The sequence below is a fragment of the Dama dama genome, chromosome 30, assembly GCF_033118175.1.
Source record: "Dama dama isolate Ldn47 chromosome 30, ASM3311817v1, whole genome shotgun sequence".
NCBI classification, from domain to species: Eukaryota; Metazoa; Chordata; class Mammalia; order Artiodactyla; family Cervidae; genus Dama; species Dama dama.
The window spans coordinates 32,689,133-32,711,303 of record NC_083710.1 but is presented as its reverse complement, the minus strand read 5'-3'; the positions used below and the strand labels follow the sequence as shown (position 1 = coordinate 32,711,303).

The 22,171-nt window shown below is 38.4% G+C and overlaps 1 protein-coding gene across 7 annotated transcripts in view; it reads left to right on the top strand.

The window, feature by feature from the left end:
- Positions 1–1,651: 1,651 nt before the first annotated feature.
- The window catches only part of RXFP2 (relaxin family peptide receptor 2), a 59,580-nt gene continuing 39,060 nt past the window's right edge, over positions 1,652–22,171 (top strand). For 4 of the 7 annotated variants that reach the window (XM_061133224.1, XM_061133222.1, XM_061133223.1 and 1 more), the window contains exons 1-5: positions 1,656–1,888; positions 15,379–15,525; positions 18,046–18,123; positions 21,190–21,295; positions 22,098–22,169. In XM_061133224.1, the coding sequence (XP_060989207.1) occupies positions 1,846–1,888; positions 15,379–15,525; positions 18,046–18,123; positions 21,190–21,295; positions 22,098–22,169 (446 nt within the window). In that variant the 5' untranslated portion in view covers positions 1,656–1,845. The other 3 variants (XM_061133225.1, XM_061133226.1, XM_061133228.1) reach the window with 3 other exon arrangements.

The window sequence follows — 22,171 nt, the reverse complement described above, 5'->3', positions numbered from 1 at the left end:
TTCAATACTTGCACTTTTGGCCTTTAGAAACCAATAATGAGCCTAAGATGTTCTTAACTATTACTTATAATTATGGAGTTCTGAATTATTTATGTTAATATTATAAAGATTAACTTTGAAAAGCTTAACACAGAAGGATGATGATTCAATGCTTTAACAATTTAAATCTATTTCTAAGGTTTAATATTCAAGAAGAAGTCAAAATTAACTGCTTTGAAATCTTGACATTTCTTCTTTCTCCAAAAATTGTGTTTTCATGAAATATATATTTAAAACCTCAAGTAAATTTGTGATGGACAATTCATGGTATTCAACTGCACTTAAAAATGTATGCTTAACGTTTCAATACCACCAACTAGCACCCCTCATTTTGACAGTAGAACACAAAATATAGGAAAAATTCATCACTCTGAATTTTTTTATGAGCACTAAGGCAAATTTTATGTGAAAAGACCTTAAAATTAGTGAAGAAAAAGGGTACTTGACATGTAAGAAAAAACCTCGAACTATTTCTTTTCATCGTTTCCTTTATTCTTGCTGCTCTCTCTTTTGGTTTGAAAAATAAGATGAGACTACATCTAAATGTATCGGGAAAGAGTCTGGAGAATTTAGCTCACTTCTTAAAAGAGAAAAGAACTAACTGCATTATGTGATAAATAAAATATTTTCTAGTTGAAATTCCCTTTGAATCTTTATTCTGTCAAAGGCTGGAATGAAAGAAAGAACAATGAAAACCCCATTTCTTATGATTTGTGATGGTGTAGCCAGTCATCACGAGATAGTTTTTCAGTGTTGTTATGACATAATTCATAGCAACATATAAAAGTATCATTCTCTTAGAAAATCCTCTGTCCAAATCACAACTACGAAATGTTTAGTATGTCTACATAGACATTTCTCAGAATTTCTTAGACGATGAAATTCTACAATGTCCTTTTGTAGACTCATTAGACTAGGATCAACTGAATTCTATGACCAAAGTCCCTTTCTCTAACTTACACTGACTATGCTGCTTTAAAAGCTGCTTTCAGGATGTAAGAACTGAATTATAATTAATATTTTCTAATAGATGTGAAACACGGGATTGAAAGCAAGAATAAGAGTATCCATTTTAAAGAAAGAACATAATTATAGAGGAAGTAAATGAAGTTTAAAATATTGTGTGAATGTCTTACAGTGAGTAACTATTAAACACAGGGCCATTTATCTTAGTTATTACTATCTATCTGTATACCATTTGAAAACATTTAAGTGCATTTGAATGGAAGCAGGTATTCTTCATATATTTGCCAGTGAGTAGCTTTTTGTTAGTTGTTTATTGAATGAAAAATATGCTTGCAAAGAGTTTCGTCACCTATTCAGTGTAAATCTATTTCCCTCCCTATTGGAGAACTTCTATATATGATTGGATTTAAATTAAGAGCAAATCTGTGTTTGCTTTGGCAGCACATATACTAAATTGGGAGCAAATTGTGCTACATGCTTTAATGGGAAACTTTTTTAGAGTGATTTAAAAAAAGTGTTTTTTATAATACCAGAGTTTTATGTATCTTTCTCTGTACATACTATAATGAATTAATGATCAAGAATACAACTGTAGATTTGAAATAAAATGAAACCAAAAAAAAAAAGAATGAAAGATAGGCTGCATAGTGACAAAGACCGTCTCCTCTCGTGCCAGTAAAGTTCTAGCTGTGAGCATGCTCAGACACAGGGGAGGCACCAAAGTTAGTATATCAGAACTCCTTCTGAGGTATAAGGAGCATATGTCTAACAACTCAGTTGCTGTGAACCCATTGTTACGTTTCTGGTATTAAGTGTCTCTTCAGCCGCAGATTGATTGCAATGTTCCTTCTACTTCATTTCATCGTTCTGATGGATGTCAAAGGTAAGGCTGCTGCTTTCTCGCTTAAATGAGTGCAATTCCAAAAGAACTGATTATTTCTACTTAGTTCTATCATATTTATAATACATTCATTGCAATGTTTGATGAGCAGACCTCCGGTTTGCGTTGTCATTGTCACTAGTTGCTTGTAGTCTCATCCTAGCAGTTTCTAGATGCAACAGATTTTTCGTGGAAACTTTTAAATGTGGTTAAAATTGTAGACAAGATAGCGTTAAAAAAACAATGGTGAAGAAATCAATGATAATGGAGAAAGTTTTTAGTATTTGAAAAAATGTACGATACGTTAATAACTTAAAATTTTGCCTTATGAAATTTCAACCTGTTGAAATCTGTTCATAAATTTTATATAGTTGTTAGTTGCTATATTTCATTATTAACATAATTAAACTGGAAACTGCAAAACCAAAGACAAATCTAAAATCAATATTTCTCCCTAAGAGCAAATCTAGATAAAAGAAAATAATTAAAATGAACCAAAGCTACCTATTTAGATAATTCTCCTTTCTGTTTTAATTTTTAAACATTTTCATTTTAGCCAGACAGCTCACTTTCAAGGTGGTGGCATTTTTATTGTATAGCTGAGAAAAAAAAGACAAAATTTAATCTTTACCTGGTTTTAAAGAAAAATATAGACTTGTTTTGCTGTGAGGTTGTACACTTCTAAGTAAATAATCTATTCATCATACTCAGGGCATGTGGATTTATTATTAGTCTTATTAAGGATGTTTTTAGGTTCATAGGCTTTCTTAAAAACTTTTAATAAACCTCTGAGAATGAAGTTAAAATTCAAAATTATGTTTCTTTTCTGAGAAATTTGTTTTAGGTTTTTAAATTTTTTTATTTTATTAAATGAATTCAACTGCATATTTTAAATATTGAAATAAAATGCAGTATTTATGAGCAGTTATTTAAGAATATCCAACAGATAAAAGATTTTTAATATTTAAATTTTAGCTTGAATTTGGAATACTAGAACTTTTTTTCAAATTATTTTAGAATATTTTAATACATGTAGCATGAGTTTTGTCATATTTTAATCTTTCTTACATGAAAACTTAAATGTTATCTAAGGAGAAACATTATGTGAACTCATTTTGCATGAAATACAGTTGTAGAAAGCAGTCTACTTCTTGATTTAAGGTCTTCTTCCTTCAGAAGTTAATGCTCTATGCACATTTGTAATTTCAACTTTTTATGATCTTTAAGAATAGACAGTTTAAAATAGGTTCTTGTATCCAACACATGTCATAAAGGTTATCTATGCCCTTAAAAATTCTTTAATGTACAGGTATGTAACTACGGTTAACCAATTTTACTAAAGTACTTGCTTATGGTAATACATCTAAATTGATTTGCCTTGGAAAAGCAAAATCTTTATCTATTACCAAAGTAATGTTTTTAAGATTTACCACAATGTAATGCTGTTCTTTAAAAAAAAAGGAAAAATTCAAGCAGATGATTTTTTTTTTATTTCTAAGTAAATGCCATATTTAAAATCCATAATACCAATCTAATAAATATTTATTAATTACAGTTCTCTGGAAATTCATATTTTCTAATTTTATATTACTTTTAAACCCTTTATATTTAAAATAATTTACTTTCAAAGTTAGATATGTTAATGCTTTGATATCTTACTCCTGCTTATAAAAATAATTTGGTATATATATCAGCAAAATCTCTTTCTTTTCCACAATAAAATTATAGTTGTTAGTTAAAGCAGTTAAAATTACACAGTTAAAGCAATAAAGTTGTTTATAATAAACAAAGGAAAGTCATTTAGAATTATATGAGTAAAAATTACTTTTTAAATTTAAATGAATATTTGTGATAGATTCTAAGACCAGATCTAAATAAAAGGAAAAGTTAATAATTATATGATTTGTCTTTTCTCTTCTGGCCGTAATCACCCTTGTGGCCTAAAGAATGAATGATATGGCTATCTTAAGCTACCAACATTAGTTAATCAATCAAGATAACAGATCTTATCATCACTTTCTTCATGTATTTTATCATCAGTTTTTTCACTTGTATTGTTAACTGGCTTCAAACTCCTTCCCAATAAAAATTTTATGGGCTAATTATGAACAATATTACAAACTAAAAACATGGGCTGGGAAATTGAAAGCATGAAGCACTGAGAATGCTACTTGATAACTACCAGTTGCTACTTATTCAAATAATTTGTAACCTTGAAAAACATAGTCATCAAAAACAGAGCTTGAGCTGCACTTTGACATGAACAGTATTTGACTGCCCCCTAATGGACCAATTCAAATCTCAACCCTGTGCTTTGTAAGTCCTGTCAGTTCAGCCCTTGAGGAAAGGGCTGAGACTGTGTCTTGAGAAAAGGTTTATGAACTAAATCTTAATTTCACACAATTACATCCATGCTGCCAATCGCTGTGAAAATCAATTATACTGTGGGCCAGTCACACTGAGAGGCTGAAGCAGCACTGCTAATGGAAACTCACCTGCTTCTGGGCTGAATGGAGCCCACTGTGAGGGAAGAGGAAAAATAGCTGAAACCCAGAAGTGAAGGTCATCGGAGATAAGTTATCTCTAAAGGCACTACCTAAAATACATCTCACAACAGATGTTTATTCATTTGTTCAGCTTACCGTGAATGAATATGACCCAGTGTAATAAAAGAGTTTTAAGGACTTTCACTTGAAGTGACAAAATTGGCTCTCACCTGAATTTTAAAGACAAAAATTGGGATGTTGCTTTCTGGTAAGCTGATATTGAAAAATGGCACATTTAATCCTAAGACATTGTGACTTGAATAAAATTCAGTTAACTAAGGACAGTTTTTGTGTACACAGTTATGTGATGGTAAATAAGAAATCATAAGAAATAATAGTGGAAAGTAAGACATCAGAAAAAATAGTGGAAATTTACACAAGAAATCATAGTAGAAAAAAAAAAAAAAGAATTCATAGTGGAATTAGCAGAAGCATTTTTAAATGCTTCATTCACATGCATTCATCCCTCATCCCTATAATTCTAGATGTTCGGTAGCATAGAAAAAAATTAAGTTTGCGATAAATGTTCTCATCAGTGGCATATCACTTTAATTTTTTTTTCCCCCTAAGGGAAGTTCTGTGTGAATAGAATATGTGTTTGATAAGGGGAAGATGTTTTATCTCCCAATTCCCCAGGCATGAATTTTCTCTTTTTTGAAGGCCTGGACATTTGTATGAAGTTGGACAGATTTTCCTCTTGCTCATTTCTCCCTATGAGCGGTCTCAGAATTGCATCAACATAGTTCATTGGAATGTTCAGTTCTGAGCCGTAGTTTATATGAGAATCTCAGGGACTTTGCCTTGTGGGTGATCAAGTTCCGAATCTCGTGCCCAGTTTGCAGAGATATCACCGCTGCTTTCCTTCCTGGCCAGTATTAAAATCACAGCCTTGGGTGGTCAGCAGAGGTAACTTATCCCCCACGCATTGTCAGGGGCTGTACCCAGCAGGTGGCTTCATGCAGGTCCCAGCCTCTGCTGACCGGCTGTGTCCAGCCACTTCCTCAAGCCAGCCTGGAAGCCGGATCTCACTGCTCTTACGGAGCTTAGGTCCTCTCACAGCAGCAGCCTTTTCTCTGGTCACCTTCTGGGGAGATTCTCTCTTTGATAAACTAAACGTTTCAGTGAAAAAGCAGAGTTATCAGTTGGCCCTTGTGTCTTCGGAAAAGTGAGCGTGGTGGGGAGCATAGTCGGGATTTGCTCACAATAGATCATCTTGACCCAAAGCTTAGAAAAGAAGGTGGTTTTTAATTCTTCTGGTGTTGCTTAATCAGAGACTGGACACGGAGGGCATACACAACAGAGATTTGGAATCATGAAGTGCTACGCCAATGGAAGGAATTAGGACAGGAGAGGCAGCAGAGTGGCGAGGATGCTAGATTTAGGGGTGAGCCCACCTGTGTTCAAGGTACAGCCCTCATCCTCGGCAGTCTTAGACCTTCCATGTGCCAGACAACCTCTGAGCCTTGGTCAGATATTGGTGCAATTATTAAACTCTCAGAATTATTGTATCATTATCATAAGTCCTGATATACAGGTAACCAGTTCTCTCACCTCGTCTTCCTTCTTCAAGACACAGCTGGCTTCTCCTGTCCTTTATGGTCCCCACATGTGTTGGAGAAACAGCTTATCCATTTCTACACACACATACATACCCATGCACACTCTTGGATTCTTACTGAAATTGCTTTGAACCTATACATCAATTTGAGAGAAGAATTAACTCCATTTATTTAGGTCCTTAATATCTATCAAAAACTTTACATACTTTGCACAAATGTCTTGCAAATTTTTCTTAGATCTGATGCTATAGTAAACACTGTTGATGCTATTGTAAAAGGCAGTTTTTTTAAATACTTCATTTTTCAATTATTTGTAATTGATATAAAGATATTAAATTGACTTTACAGAAACCTTGATAAACTCTATAATGCTAATAATATATTAGTTTGAATTTGTTAATGTTTGCACTGATATCATTCATGAATAGTGACAATTTTATTTCTTCCAGCATGTATATCATTGATTTGCTCACCTTGCTTTGTTACCTTTGCTAAGTCCTCCAGTGCAGACCAACCCCCCCCACCACCCCCCACAAAGTGCTTATTTGTTTGGCTATACCAGGTCTTAGTTGTGACTTGAGGGATTTTTAGTTGTAGTATGAGAACTCTTAGCATGTGGGATTGAGTTCCTGGACCAGGGATTGAACCCAGGCCCCCTACATTGGGAGCTCAGAGTGTTAGCCACTGGAACACCAGGAAAGTCCCCAGTGCAGTCTTGAAAAGATGCAGTAATAGTGGACTTCACTGCCCTGTTCTCAACCTCAAAGTGAACATCTCCAAAAATTTCCCCTTAGGTATATTATATGCTATGAGGTTTTATAAATATCCTTAATAAATCAAATACGTTGCCTTCTGTTTTTAGCTTGCATAGTTATTTTAAAGTCGGGATCTGATCATTTCCTCTCTGGAGCCTCTGTTGTAAGCAAAGTTAAAGACAAGTGACACAGTGGCAGAAAACATTTGTGAGTTACAGAACAGAGGGGCTAACCTCACTGGAGAATTCTGCTCGCATTGCCAGATTCAGTTTTCTCACACATAGTTGCAAACACTATGTTCCAGGCCACTGCTGTCAGGAATGAAAGTTTCACCCATCCATGAGCAAAAATAAATTAGTCTTTTGTAAAGCTAAATGTATTCCTTTCAAGGGACTGCCATTTCTTCTGTGCATATATTCTCTCAGAGTTTTAACAATGAAATACTGTTTTTCTCATAATAACTATTCTAATAATCATAATTTGGGATTTATTAATGTTCTTGTTTGACAAACTAAAATATTAGTAACTCTTCACAGGTCCCTCTAAATTCTTTACCTGACTTTATTCTGACCTAATGCATATCGGTGAGATTCAGGGTATTGATGAAGAAAAAGGAGCCAACGCATTTAAGGAGATGGGGTGGGACGAGAGGAGGGCCATGAGAGTGTGGAGAAGAAGGAAGTAAACCGGGACAGTGAGACATCACAAAGCCAAGGGAGAAAAGGTTTCAACCTAGTGACTGTGGCTAGCTGGGTCAAATGCTGGCGAGAATTAAGCAAAATGAAGACTATAAAATATCTACAGTGTTTAGAAATAAAGAGGATATTAGTGATTCCAGTGGGAAAAATTTCAGTGGAGCAGCACAGCCAAGGCTGAATGCTGTGAACTGAGGAAAGAAAGGGTGGTAAGGAACTGGAAACACTGGCTAGTATGATTTTTCTGAGAAATTTAACTTTGAAGGGAGAAGAGTGTCTCAGCTCCAGTAGGACTGAGAGTTAGTTAGTTGATTGGTTGGTCGCTTGCTTGCTCGATTAGTTGGTTGGTTGATTTGTTTTTTGAAGTTTAAGAGGTGATTGAGTAAGATTAATGTTAATGGAAAAGCCAATGGAGAGACAGTGATATTGAAAATACAGGAGAGAAAGGAGATAATGTGAAGAGCTACTGAGAAGAGGAGATGAAATGGAATATAGGACACAGATAGGAGGTTTGTCTGTGGGCAGGAAGGGAGCCCATCAACCTTTGTGCATCATAAAGGGTGCATCATCCAGGACCTCAGCCTTGGACCGTGTGGCTTCTACACAGCTCAGCACTAGCGGCTGTGTGAAGGTGCCCTGTACTTGTGCGAGGTTCATCCTGCCCAGTCATACACAGCAGCCTCGGACACAGGTCAATAGGTAAGTTGGAGTGACACAATTTGAGAGAGTTACCACCAAGAAGAATAGCCAGTGAAAGTCCCTCAAGGCAGAGCAGTCAACAAATCAGAGAGGATTAGAAGAGAGTGGTGAAAGGAAAAAGGTATCATCTTTTCTCCTCTCCACATCTCCCATGCCAAGTTTCCATCAGGTTTCACCCCATCTCCTTCATAATAACCCTTTCCACATTCTTCTTCCATTCACCCATCACAGTGTTCATTCTCTTGAGTTCATTTTACATGGACAGGTTTTAGGAAGAAGTCAGACTCTTACAGAACAAGATATGGATTTAAATACTAAAGACCAGATATGAACCCAAAAGGATGCATCCCTCACAATGAAGTTTAAGCAGTGAACTGGTCAATAGAAGAGATCTTTTGAAAAGAAGTCTTTCTTGTGCCTTTATGTACCTTAGGGCTTAGTGTTCAGTATGTCATCCACATAAAAGCACCCAGCCCAGGCGGACATGGGGTGGAAATCCATCCCTTGTGAGGATAATGTTGGCAATTTAGAAATCTTTTTTTGTTTTCCAATTTAGATCAACACACATTGAACCAATACTCTATTCCATATAGTTAGACGTTGTTTCCCCAAATTTGTCCAAACTTCAGACAATAACCTGAGGAGGGAGCTGGGGTGATAGTTTCTGCAGAAAATCTGTGAGTAGGATCATGAAGAACATTCACAGTTGAAGGTGGTCAGTTTGTCTCAGGAGAAAAGAACCGAAGCTGGGGACTTAGAGAAACTCAGTTAAGGCCAGAGTCTTTGAAATGGGAAGAAGGTGGAGTTAGTGTGTGCATAAAACTGGATCCGAATTCTGCACATACTCACTGATGTGTGCCTGCTAAATTTTCCTTCAGTCGTGTCCAACTTTTTGCAACCCCATGGACTGTAGCTCTCCAGGCTTCTCTGTCCATAGGATTCTCTAGGCAAGAATCCTAGAGTGGGTTGCCATGCTCTCCTCCAGGGGATCTTCCTGACCCAGGGAGTGAACCCACATATCTTACGTCTCTTATGTCTGCCGTATTGGCAGGCAGGTTCTTTACCACTAGTACCACCTGGGAAGCCCATATTCACTGACAGGGCCTCACAATATTGTCAGGGATGGGAGGACCCAACAGTAGAGTAAAAGGATAAGATTTCTAAGTTTAAAAAACAACCATCAGGAGGCCAGTTTCTCTCCACTCACCTTAACATTGGCCTCCCTTGTGGCTCAACCAGTAAAGAATCTGCCTGTGATGCAGGAGACCTGGGTCCAATCCCTGGGTCTGGCTACCCACTCCGGTATTCTGGCCTGGAGAATTCCATGGTCTGTATAGTCCATGGGATCACAAAGAGTTGGACACAACTGAGAGACTTTCACTCTTACCTTAACATAATGGCTTCTTTTTAAAAAAAAAAAAAAAAAAAAGAGAGAAGACTTTACTAACTTCTTTCAAACAAATAATAAATCCTGTGCCCTGAAAAGGTGGAGTTTTAGTGGAGCTCAGATTCTTCACAGAGATCAGGGAGGCCTCCCACAGATGATCTCAGCGACTCTGCTGGATTCACCTTCGCTTCGCTGAGAGGCATTGCTGCTCCTCTTGGAGATCCTGCCACCTGAGCTCCAGGTGGGAATGGGCCGTGCCGTGCCTGCCTTGTCAACAGAGCACGTTGTAGGCACTCAGCTGACGTTTTCTAGATGTTAACTGAATGCTCCTTCCCGTGATGCAGTAACTGTCTCTTTAGAGTGAACAGCAGAGGCCTCATCTCCATCTGAATTCCATCTGAATTAGGAGCAGAGCACTCTGGGAAATGGCCTCATGGGCCAAGATCCCCTGGGCTTCCTGTGGGTGGCGTCCCCCGTCCCTGGCGGGGACGTGGAAAGAGCCTCAGCCAGAACACCAGGCTGAGAGAATAAAGACTTCCTTCCACAGCATGCAGGACGAGCGTTGGCAGAGAATCCAAGAAAGCAAGTCAAACTAAGCACCTTAAAGATCATTCTCATCTGTTTTTTCCCCCTCAAGGAAGGGGTGAGCAAGCAGAAAAGTATGTCCTTAGGCAGCAGTCCAGTTGGCTTCAAAAAGCTATCAACGAGTCATTTCAGAATCCCTTTGCACAGACATGTCCAGAATATTGACCAGAAGAGCGGCGAGGAAGACTATTACTGAGAGATTCTCTGTCACATGTTCAAACCTCCCCTCAGCTGCACGTTTGGCAGGGGTCCCATAGACATTGCTGCAGAAGCTATTGACACAGCTTTTATGTAGGCATCCTCCATCTTTATAATCCCCACGTTGCAATAAAAACTATCTCCACTTGCACAGATGGCAGGAAGAATAGACAGCATGGTATGCTGTCTACAGACCAGTATTGGCTCTCTTTCAGTACATGCCAACCATAGCAAGGGCTCTTAATCATTTTCTAAATTGTATAATGACAGAATGATAAGTGATAAGCACTTTGAAAACTAAACAATATTTTGTCATCAGAATCAAAACATTAGCCTGCAACTTTGGGCATTTTACATTTTAAAGAAGTTCTTCCTTCAACCCTTCTTTTATTCCTAAATGATCCATTAATTCATTTAAAAAATTAATGAGTACCAACTAAGTTCCAGGCACTAGGTTAGATAATAAAGATTCATGATACAGAGGGCAAGGGAGTAGGTAGGGAATAGATGTTATTTCCCTTCCACATACAATTTATACCTTGAATTGTTTTCAGGAAGAGTCCATTCTGGGGTGAAAAATGGGAATTTTTAGGAATACAGTTGGTAAGGTTCTGTTTGTACATGGTCAGTCTTTCCCCTCCCCTTCCTTCACCCATACCTGGTGAATGTAGCCTATTTTTTTCCCCAAGGAAAAGGAAACAACCTTGATCCTTCCTGTCTTTGACCCTGGATTATTTGTCTCACTCAGAATGAGTGTGCATCTGTGAGATGGACATTTAATGAGGCCAGACCTCAGGGAACTCAAGATTATCTTCATAATAAACCCCATAAGGGAAGACAGTGTTCTGCCTTCAGAATATCCTACACAGCCTCGGCTGTCTATTTCAAAACTGTCTTTATTTTATTTATTTTTTTTCAAAACTGTCTTTAAAACCAAATCACCTCTTCTAGATCAATAAAAAGATATTATTAGAAAGTTGCAAGGATATTTCTGTTGCCTAATCATTTACAATCCCCCTTTAGCTTTCAAGAGTTTGAGGTTACTTAAAACAGAAACCATATATGTCACATAACTTTTAAAATAATAACATAAAGAAGTAGGAGAAGCTTTATTATAGTCCTATTATTTCTCTCATAGAAGTTGTATAAAAAGATCATGGCAATGCTAAGGCCCAGCAAGGTTCCATCAAAGTTCTATTTTTCTCACCTTGCATTGCAATTGCCAGTATGCCAACATTAACCAAGGGTATTCCATGGGCCAGGCATTCTCCAGCACTTCATAGGCACTAGCTGGTCTGCTTCCTGGGATATTATCATTAACCCAGTTTTAAATATGGGAAAACTAAAATTTACAGCTTGCTCGAAGTGATATAACTAGGGAGTGGCAGAGAGAGTTGTAATCTGGATGTGATGGTTTCCAGAGTACTTCATTACTAATGAATATTCTAAAATAGTGATTCACATCCTATTGGTTGCTCATGAGATCAACTTAGTGATTTGTGATGCCTTTTTAAGTGAATAAGATAGAATGGTAATGATCAGAGTTCATCCACCGTAGTAAAAGGTAAGTAATATTTGAAGAAATTTTGTTTTCTGTGCATGTATGTGTGTGTATTTGTACACCAAATTGTGATGTGATGCAAAACTTATTTCTAACTGTGAGTTACTATCTTAATCTTAAAGCTGCTTCACTAAGAAATATTGACCCTTACTCATTCATGTTCCAGGGCTGCCCAGGTGGCACAGTGGTAAAGAAACTGCCTGCCAAGGCAGGAGACCCAGGTTTGATCCCTGGGTTGGGAAGAACCCCTGGAGGAGGACATGGCAACCCATTCTAGTATTCTTGCCTGGAGAATTCCATGGACAGAGGAACTTGGAGGGCTACAGTTCATGGGGTCCCAAAGTCAGACATGACTGAAGCGACTAACACTTTGACTTTCATGCATGTTCCAAACACAGGAGGACTAGTTTTTATAAACCTGCCCTCTGTAGAAATCTTTGTAAGAAAGAAGTTAAGAGATTTTAAAATCTATGACCTTTCATCGATTTTTTAATCTTTGAAATCCTTTCCGTGTATGAATAGGCTTAACAAGCCAACCTCCAGAGACTCACAGCAGAGAGTTTTCCTAAAATAGTCAGACCGGACTGGTGTTATGCCTAGTTGCTCACAGTAAATCATTCATCAATCACTGCAGAAAAGGCAGAGAAAATATGTTCTACTTTTGTAAAAACAAAAACCCAGTGGGGAGAAAAGAATCCAAGGGCCACACTCCCCACTGAGGGAAGGCCTCGTGGATGCAGCAGCTTCCATAGGAGAGTGAGCATCGCTACATCTCAGGGTCCCCAGGAAAGGCTCCTTCATGTGTTTGTAGTATTTTGAGGGTCATCAGGACTAAAACTCAAAAAATCCAATAATCTACTCATGCTCTCTAACAATGTCACTAAAAGCTTGACATGTAATATAACTCAGACCTAGCTCTAGTGTCTGAATCAAACTCCTGCCCTTTTACAAATGGTGTGATTCGTTAAACAAGGAGGGTCAGCAGGCATCACTGACATTAGGAGAGTGAACACTCTGGTGGGAGAACACTTCATCACAATGCAGCATGGGCTGGGAGGACTCAGAGCTCACAGGGCATTTTCCCAAGAACCAGAGTAGAAGTGCCCTTCATATTCTCAGCAGCCATTAATTATCTTTGTTGTTGTTTAGTTGCTAAGTCCTATTTGACTCTTTGCAATCCCATGGACCAGCCCACCAGGCTCCTTTATCCATGGGATTCCCCAGGTAAGAATAGCAGAGTGGGTTGCCATTTACTTCTCCATGGGATCTTCCTGACCCAGGGATCGAACCCACATCTCCTGCATTGGCAAGCAGATTCTTTAATACTGGGCCACCTGGCAAGTCCACATTGCTCATCTTCACATGGAGACAGTAATATCAACAACACAAATGTGTTAGGATTAAGTGAAATAATTAGGAAACACCCAGCACACAGTAGATGATGCTCCCCAAAGGTTAGGTTGTCTAGTCCTCTGCTGTATTAAAAGGCACCATAAAGTGTGAAAATTCAAGTCTCTCAGTTGTGTTTTCCTCTTTCCAACACCATGGACTGTAGCCTGCCAGGCTCCTCTGTCCATGGAATTCTCCAGGCAAGAATATTTGAGTGGGTAGCCATTCCCTTCTTCAGGGGATCTTCCTGACTCAGGGATCAAACCCTGGTCTTCTGGTTTGTAGGCAGTTTTTTTTACTATCTGAGCCACCAGGGAAGCAAAAATCACTGTACCCCCAACCCAAGGAAATTCCTAGCCATGATGCCAACCTCCATGGGCATGATTAGGAAAACTTTGCTAACATCCCTTGTTCCCTTCAATTAGTCACAATGAACTGTAGCCCTGCCTGAGAATGCACTCTCTTTAAATCAATTTATTTGAAGTTTCATCTTGCACTTTTTTCCCCTCACACTGTACATTTCGTACTTTTGACTCATTTGTTTTGCAACTGGAAGTTTGCACCTCTTAATCCCCCTCGCCTATTTCTATCTAAACTCTATTCTCTTAAAAAAAAAAAATTTATATATATATATATATATATATATATATATGACTCCTAAATTTTTATTAGATATTTACAAAAAAACCCCACATATCTTTATTTTCTGGAAAATATTCTTTAAAACCTGAGAGAATGGCTCTCACATCTATGTTTCTGGAATCTCTTTGGTCATCCTACCTACAGATATAGTAACTTTGCAAATGTTAATTATGCTTCCTTTCTGCACTTTCTCATTCAATCCAGCAGTTATTCAGCTCTCTTTTATATTCATTTTCTTTTATGTTGCCTGGACAAGGAGAAGACTTTGCAGATTCCTAATTCTCCCTAGCATGATGGTTAAAAATGGGCTTCTGGGGTCAGAGAGATGATCTATCTGTGTGATTTTGCATTTCACTTCCCTAACCCTGAAACAAGAAGTATATTATCACCCACACATTGATTGAAGGTATCAGTTCAGTTCAGTCGCTCAATCATGTCCAACTCTTTGCAACCCCATGGACTGCAGCAGGCCAGGCTTCCCTGTCCATCACCAACTCCCAGAGCCTACTCAAATTCATGTCCATCATGTTGGTGATGCTATCTAACCATCTCATTCTCTGTCATCCCCTTCTCCTCCCACCTTCAATCTTTCCCAGCATCAGGGTCTTTTCTAGTGAGTCAGTTCTTTGCATTAGGTGGCCAAAGTGTTAGAGTTTCAGCTTCAGCATCCGTCCTTCCAGTGAACACCCAGGACTGATCTCCTTTAGGATGGACTGGTTGGATCTCCTTGCAGTCCAAGGAACTCTCAAGAGTCTTCTCCAGCACCACAGTTCAAAAACATTAATTCTTTGGCACTCAGCTTTCTTTATAGTCCAATTCTCACACCCATATATGACTACTGGAAAAACCATAGCTTTGACTAGACAGACCTTTGTTGGTAAAGTAATGTCTCTGCTTTTTAACATGCTGTCTAGGTTGGTCATAGCTTATAGCTGAGATTAACCAGTGTGCAAACTACCCAGTATACAGTAAGTCCAATGAGTGTTACCTGTTATTACGTAGTATTATCTCTCCTTATTCCAACGTGGTCCAGGATTTCTCTCTCATTCACACTTCATCTTTCCTTCTGCATGTGAATTTTCATTATGTCACCTCAAATCCTTCTTATAAAGGATTAATGAGTAAATAAATCCATCTGTTTGATCTGTTAGCTCATGGCTTTGCTTTTCTGTTTCCAGGGGGGGAACAAGTCTTTGATTCCATACACAAGTAGGACAATCACTTTGGCTTTGTTTACTCTTGCTTTCCTGAAGCAGATTCATAATGAGCTTTGATTCCATTCTTGGTAGAGTTGATGTTTGGTATGACGGTGATTATTTTAAATGTTATAATTAAGAACATTACTCAGAGAAACTGTAAACTGCCAGAAAACTCAACTCATAGAGCTTTGCGAAAATTAAACAGGATAATATGAAAAGAGTTTGGCCATATCAATTTCTTCCCATTACTTAAGATTCCTGTCCCCTCTTTCACATAGATTATTCACTGGCTGAAGGCAGTACAATCACTCCTTTGTGCCCAAAAGGATATTTTCCCTGTGGGAATCTCTCCCAGTGTTTGCCTCGTGCTTTTCACTGTGACGGCGTGGAGGACTGTGGGAACGGGGCTGACGAGGAGAACTGTGGTGAGTCTACTTGCTCAGCTCCATACGGACACACCCCCTTGTGAACGCCCCAGAACTGTGCATGGATCGAATGCTAACAGTGATGAACTGGAAGAGGTGATTTGGCATTCTGTAGGGAATCCTATTGTGACACGACTAAACAACTCCTCTCCAATGGATTTGTGATAATTACCTGCATCTTCATATTTAGAGGTGGCTTAAATCAGAAACACAGTATGATAAAATGTTGTGTGTCATAAAAAACAAAGTAAAACTATTTTAAATCCTACTCAGATACCCATATTTTAGTTTTAAATGGCTTAAACGATGACCACTTCCTTATGGCTTGGAAATTGGGTTCAGCTGCAAGAATATCTATAAAGTGTGAATAGATCTTCCTAGAGAATTAAATTATTCAGTAGACCTATATCGTGTCCACTGTGTCCTCCCCAAGTCAGCAGGACTTGGAGACAGGCTCAGGGGAGACAGGCACCTCACCCTTGCGGGGTTCACAGGGACCCTGTGAACAAGGATGTGAGCAAACTTGTACCTAAATAAATAATTTAAGAGAGTAGTAAGCCCCATGAGGTATGCAGACCAGGATAGTGGGATAGGAAGTGACTTGGGGGAAAGGCTACTTTAAAGACATAGCCACAAAACCCCTCGCTGAGATGGTGACATTTGACTTGAGAATGAAATGAAAGAAGAGGAAAACCATGAAATATTCTGGAGGAACAGAGTTATAGGCAAAGGCAACAGCAAATGAAAGACCCAGAGGCTGAATGAGATAAGATAGCTGTGTTTGTGGTAAGTAAAAGCCAGACTGAGATGGGCAGAGCGAGCAGGATAAAGAGGGTAAAGAGGTAAGAGAGGCCAGACCAGAAAGGTCTCATAGGCCACTTTAGGTCTGTATATCAGGACTATATACATCTTCTCATCTAACCTGTGCATTTTGCCCATGGAGAAACTGATGTCCCGAGAGGTTGACATGTCTAGTTAGTCGTAGAGTAGACCCTAGGACCCAGGTGTCCTGAATCTGGAAGAATCGTGTGTGTTTTCTACCACACCGAACTGCCCCTCCTTGGCATGGCCCAGCTAGCACCCAGGGGTGACAGCAGACTCCAGGAGTGCCTGGTGTCTGGCTCCAGAATCTGCTCTCACGTCTCTGGGGACTCGTGCATGCTCCCGGCACCTCTGCCTTCACCTCCTGCGCGTCACTCCGCCTCAGCTTGTAGGATAGAGCTCAGGTGTCCCATCCCCACCTGAGAAGCTTGGCTTCCCGGCCACGCCTCCCGCCCTGAGGCTGTCCCATTGTCTAGGACAAGCACCCTTTCTCTCTGCTGCATCATCCTGGTGTGCCTGGATGATGTACTAAAGGCGGCCTCGTCTTCCCACCGTACTTCTCTCACTAGACAGGGACACCTTGAGAAGGGTTCTTATGGGCATTTTACTTGCTTTGGTGTCACCAGAGCCTAGAACCGGCAAGGACAGTCAGTGCTCAGGGGTGGAGCAGCTCTCTGGGTGCCAAGGGCAAGTCACTCACGTTTTCACCCTCTCCTCTTCACTGCATGGGAATCTCAGACCATGCATGTTGTTTGCCTCTTGGGAGTTTTCCAAATGCAAATTAAGTAATTCATATAAAGACACCAATAGAATAATTTAAAAAACTGTTGAGAATATTAATAAAAAATAAAAATAAACTAAAATTTGCAGGGATCTGCAAAAAGGTACCTATGGAGGGAGTTCCCTGGTGGTCAAGTGGTTAGAATTTCAGGCTTTCACTGTTGTGGCTTGGGTTCAGTCCCTGGTCAGAGAACTGAGGTCCCACAAGCCACACATCAAAACCAAAAAAAAAAAGCAGAACAGTAAAGGGACCTATGGGCAACTATTTAAATTTACTTTTCTATTTATATAAACTTTACGATCCTGCATCATATTGTATGTTTTATTGCCTCTAATAGCTTGTGCTAATGCTAAGATAATCATATTTCAAAAATCAAGCCTCCTTCTTTTAAAAGAATATGTTTTCATTGCTCAAAAAAAGAGAAGGAAACCTGGCAAATAAGCAGATCATATCATCTGACAAATTGAGAAAACATTTTTCTCATCAGGACTAGACAAACTTAATTAAAAGGAACTTCATTTTTGCCTTATTAAAAAAGTCAAAGGACATGAATTTTATCAGAATTCATTACATGTATCAAGTAGGTATCTACATACACATATACAGATTATGTTTTCTTCTGAGGATCTCAAAATTAAGATCAAACATTTAAAATGTCAGCATTAGAAATCGATGATATTTTTCAAGGTGGATACACGTATGGAAAATAATCATCATATATTTAAAATATTTGTAATTGCAGAAACAGACAGGACTCGAGATATTTGCCTGCTTTTTCTTCCTTACCATTGTCGTTATCTTTCTATTACTTAAAACTTTAAGTTGATTTCATGATCAAATTTTTATATTTTTGTTTTGTAATTTGATATTTTATTTATAGAATAACTGACACATGTTCATCACCGTGTGTTTCACAGGAGACACTAGTGGATGGGCGACTATATTTGGCACAGTCCATGGAAATGCTAATAATGTGGCATTAACACAGGAGTGCTGTAAGTGGTATTGGTTCGAAGACTCAGTATCAGCTTTGCGAGCGACATGATTTGTGGTGCATGGATTTACCTGGGTAGTGTCATTCATTCCCTTAAGAACCCCGATTTCAGTTCAATGTGTTTCAGTGGTCAACTGGTCTATTATCTGTTCGTGAGACTGAAAAGAGAGAAAAAGGAAAACAACACGCTCTATTTATGCTTACTCTGTGTATTAGCCTGTGACTGCAAGAATGCATAGGTACTGAATACTTGTGACAATTCAGGAAGGTCTTACTCCCTTCAATCACCAACTTATTTTCAGCCCCTCTGTTGGGCACTTTGAGGGCAAGGATAACTAAGGTGTGGCCCCAATCTTCAAACACCTCACATGGTCCCAGGAGAGACAGTTCCTTACAGAAGCAGGAGTGATGCAATATTAGCACTGAACTGAAGGAAGAATGTTTGCACAAGGGGGTGTGGAAGCCCTTTGGGAGAAATGATGTCTGTGCCAGGGAGGGTGAAAGGTCCACAGCCAAGGTGACTCTGGGATGGACTCGGAGGTCCTTGGATGGAGTAAGAGGTGACAGAATGAACAGCGGAGCATGACCTACAGAGCAGTGGGGTAGGAAGTTCAGTGCCTGCTTCCCGATGCCTTTCACATCGGTTCGCAGAGTGTAAGATGGAGGAGCAGGAGTTGGACCCGGAAGGGTGGGACCAACCCACAGGGGGCTCTGGGTGCACAGTTTGGTCAGAGTTTGGCCTCTGACCTATGGTAGAATTATCTCTCTATATATACACAGATTATATTATATACTATATATTACACGTAATATATAAATGAATAGATAATTATATAGTGTATATATAGTTACATACACACATTAGTATGTATACATAATATAGATGTATAAAGTACATACATTAACTTCTACACTAGCAGTATATTATGTACTTTATAATATTAGGTCATAGCTACCACTTAGTATACAGTTTACTATATTCAAATATATTAGAAATCAAAAAAGAGTAAATTACAAAAAATGAAAAATAAATATATGAAAACTCTAGCGTCTTCTTTCTGAGCCACAGTGGGTCATCTTGTACACTCGCCACTGTGGAGGCCACTGCCGTGCACGGTGGGCAACCACCAAAGTCGCGAGCTTATTTCCATTTAATGAAGAGGAGGAACCACATGACAAGAAGTGAGTGGACCAATGATTCTTGCACCAGAATTATTATAAAGAATGAGTTAGAACAGTGTTCTCAGCTTGAGACATGTATGCCCCTGGAGAACATTTGGCAACGTCTGGTACATTCTGGGTTGTCACTTTGGAGAGTGGTGGGTGACTGCTGGCTTCTGGTGAGCGGAGGCCAAAGATGCTGCTGAACCTTCTACAACGTGCAGGACAGCACCCACTGACAGAATGGCCTGAACCAAATGTCAGTCTTGCCAGGGTTGAGGAGAAAGCTTGGTGAAGGAGACACTGAACATTACATTTCTTGCAGTGCTCCAGACTAACACTAAGAATCCGAGCCCAGAAAACACATCTGGGAGGAGTGAGGTACAGAGGGCAGCAAGAGGCATTTCATAAGAAGAATCCAGAGGTTGAGGTGTGACTGACCTGCAGGTGAGGGAGTTACGCTCACATTTCTGGTTTAGTCAATTGGCCCAGCTTGGACTACACGCAGTTCTTCTATTGGTAAATAAAGAGTTTCCAACCCTAGTAACGTAATCTAGTAATGTAACTACTTCAATGTCAGTTAAACATTGAAGTAAACATTCTGAAGTCATCTTTAGGAAGTTGAGATCGTTAGCATCAGCCTATGAGCAACACAGAATATTTTCTAAAAGTTTGTACACTAGAATGTGTCTTTTGAATTAGGCAGGTACTCAATAAAAGTTTGTCGGGTTTATTAAAAGTCAGTGAAATTGATTTTAAAAATAAAGTTTGAATAAAAGTGATCTAGAGGAAGAAGAGCAATCAGAAAGGACTTATAGTCAGATTTAAATCAATAATAAATATAAAAATTTGAAAATAACTCACTTTTTGTAGCTCCATCACAGCCAAGTACCATCATATGCTCCATAAATCTCATTCCCTGAGACTCTCTCTCCTCTAGCTCTTTTCTCTCTCTCTCCTCTCTCTCTCTCTCTCTCTCTCTCTCACACACACACACACACACACACACACACACACACACACACACACAGAGTGATTTTTCTGTTGACCCACTTGGCCAGGCTTTTCCGTAGATTTCTCACATGCCATTATTTTAATAATTAACATAATTAGTAATTATATATAATAATGAATAGAATTACATGATGTTTATATATTATTAATATATTATTACAAATATTAGTAATTATAACATGCAATTATATTAATAACTTACTCCTTTGGAGTCAATCCTAAAGCATTTTTCTTCCCTCTGAATGTTTCAGACAGTTGGATCTTTGGTTTTCTCTGTTTTATAGCTTCTCTACCACTTTTACCTACCACTTTAACTTCATAGTAATGAAAAACCAAGAACCAAAATAATAGGCTATCTGAGTTGGTTGGTTTTAGGAAGACATAATGGTGGCTATGGCAGAACCTGCATCTAATTCTCATCACAGCTCTAAGAGAAGTTTGAAAGGAGGGAATTAGTTGAATTTAGCTTTAACCAACAAGCATTTATTGAGCAGCCTTTTTGTGGCATTCAATTAAGTGAAATTGACTTAGTTATACCCATTAAATATTTACTCAGTCACACTCATGGTTTTCATTGAGGAGAGCTTAATCTTGCTTCACTATATACTTTTTAAAACACTATTTAGACATGTTTGTGATTTCTCTCTAATCTCTTGTTAAGTGCCTCTAAAATGACCACGGAGGCTAGAACTGAAATGAATACCACACGAGTCTATATTCAACTAGAAGAGATTTCTTGTTTGCTTTTATTTGGGGCCTGAATAAGTTCATTTAACAAAATGTGACTGTTATACATTCAATGGAAAAAGAACAATGTCAGTTACCAGAGATAAAGTCATAACTAAAGAGAAGTATTTTTTCTTATTGAATCATTGCTCTTTTTGCCCCCTAGTTTTAGATCAGTACCCACAGCGCTGTGTGTGCAAAGGCTCTGAGTTGGAATGTGTAAATGCTGGCTTGAAGTCTGTGCCAATGGTTTCTAGCAATGTGACGTTACTGTGAGTAGCATTCAAATCTGGATATTTGCTCCTGAACTCATATGAAAGCCATTCTGTCTAATCTTTGTTCTGTTTTATGCTACTTGTATGTTAGCAAAATAATAGAAAACCATCAGCCATCAGAGAATTCTGCATGCTCCTTCTCCAGGGGAGAAGTGTTTTAAACACTGTATGTTGGATTGTCCAGGTTATCTTTAACTCACAAACTTCTGGAATTCTTATTTCTAATCATTTTCCAATTTATGTATTATTACTAATATGCCAGTATTAGTACTGGCATATTTGAGGGGGCGGAAAAAAGGAAGAGCACTTTTTATGTTCTATCTCATTTTAAATAGTAGTAATTTGTCCCAGACTTTAAAGGTGTAGAAGATGCATGAAGATGACTATGGCACAATCAATCATGGAGGTTTTTTTTTTTTTAATGCTGCATAGATATTTGGAGAGCCTCAGGAAGTTGTTTGCAAATATATCATAATTTGGGCACACGTGAATTGGTTAGGATTTTTGTTGTTTTTTTGGATGTGCTTGCTGTGTTTTGTTAAGTTGTCTACAGAAGAAAAAGTTAAATCACCATAGATATTCCAGTCTATTATACTAGCTGGCTAACATGGTCAAATATTTGCAAGCTGCTTTATGGACTTTTCATTCTCATGTGAAAGTTTTCATTTATCATGGGCATTTTCAAATGTGTGTGAAGTAAAATGGAGCATGATAAAATATTCTCAAGCATGTAACTTCTAGAAAAGAGATTGGTTAGTCATAAATTCCATAATAAAGTCTTCTTTACATGTTGTTTTAGGTCTCTTAAGAAAAACAATATTCACAGTCTTTCAGATAAAGTTTTCATCAAATACACAGAACTTAAAAAGATGT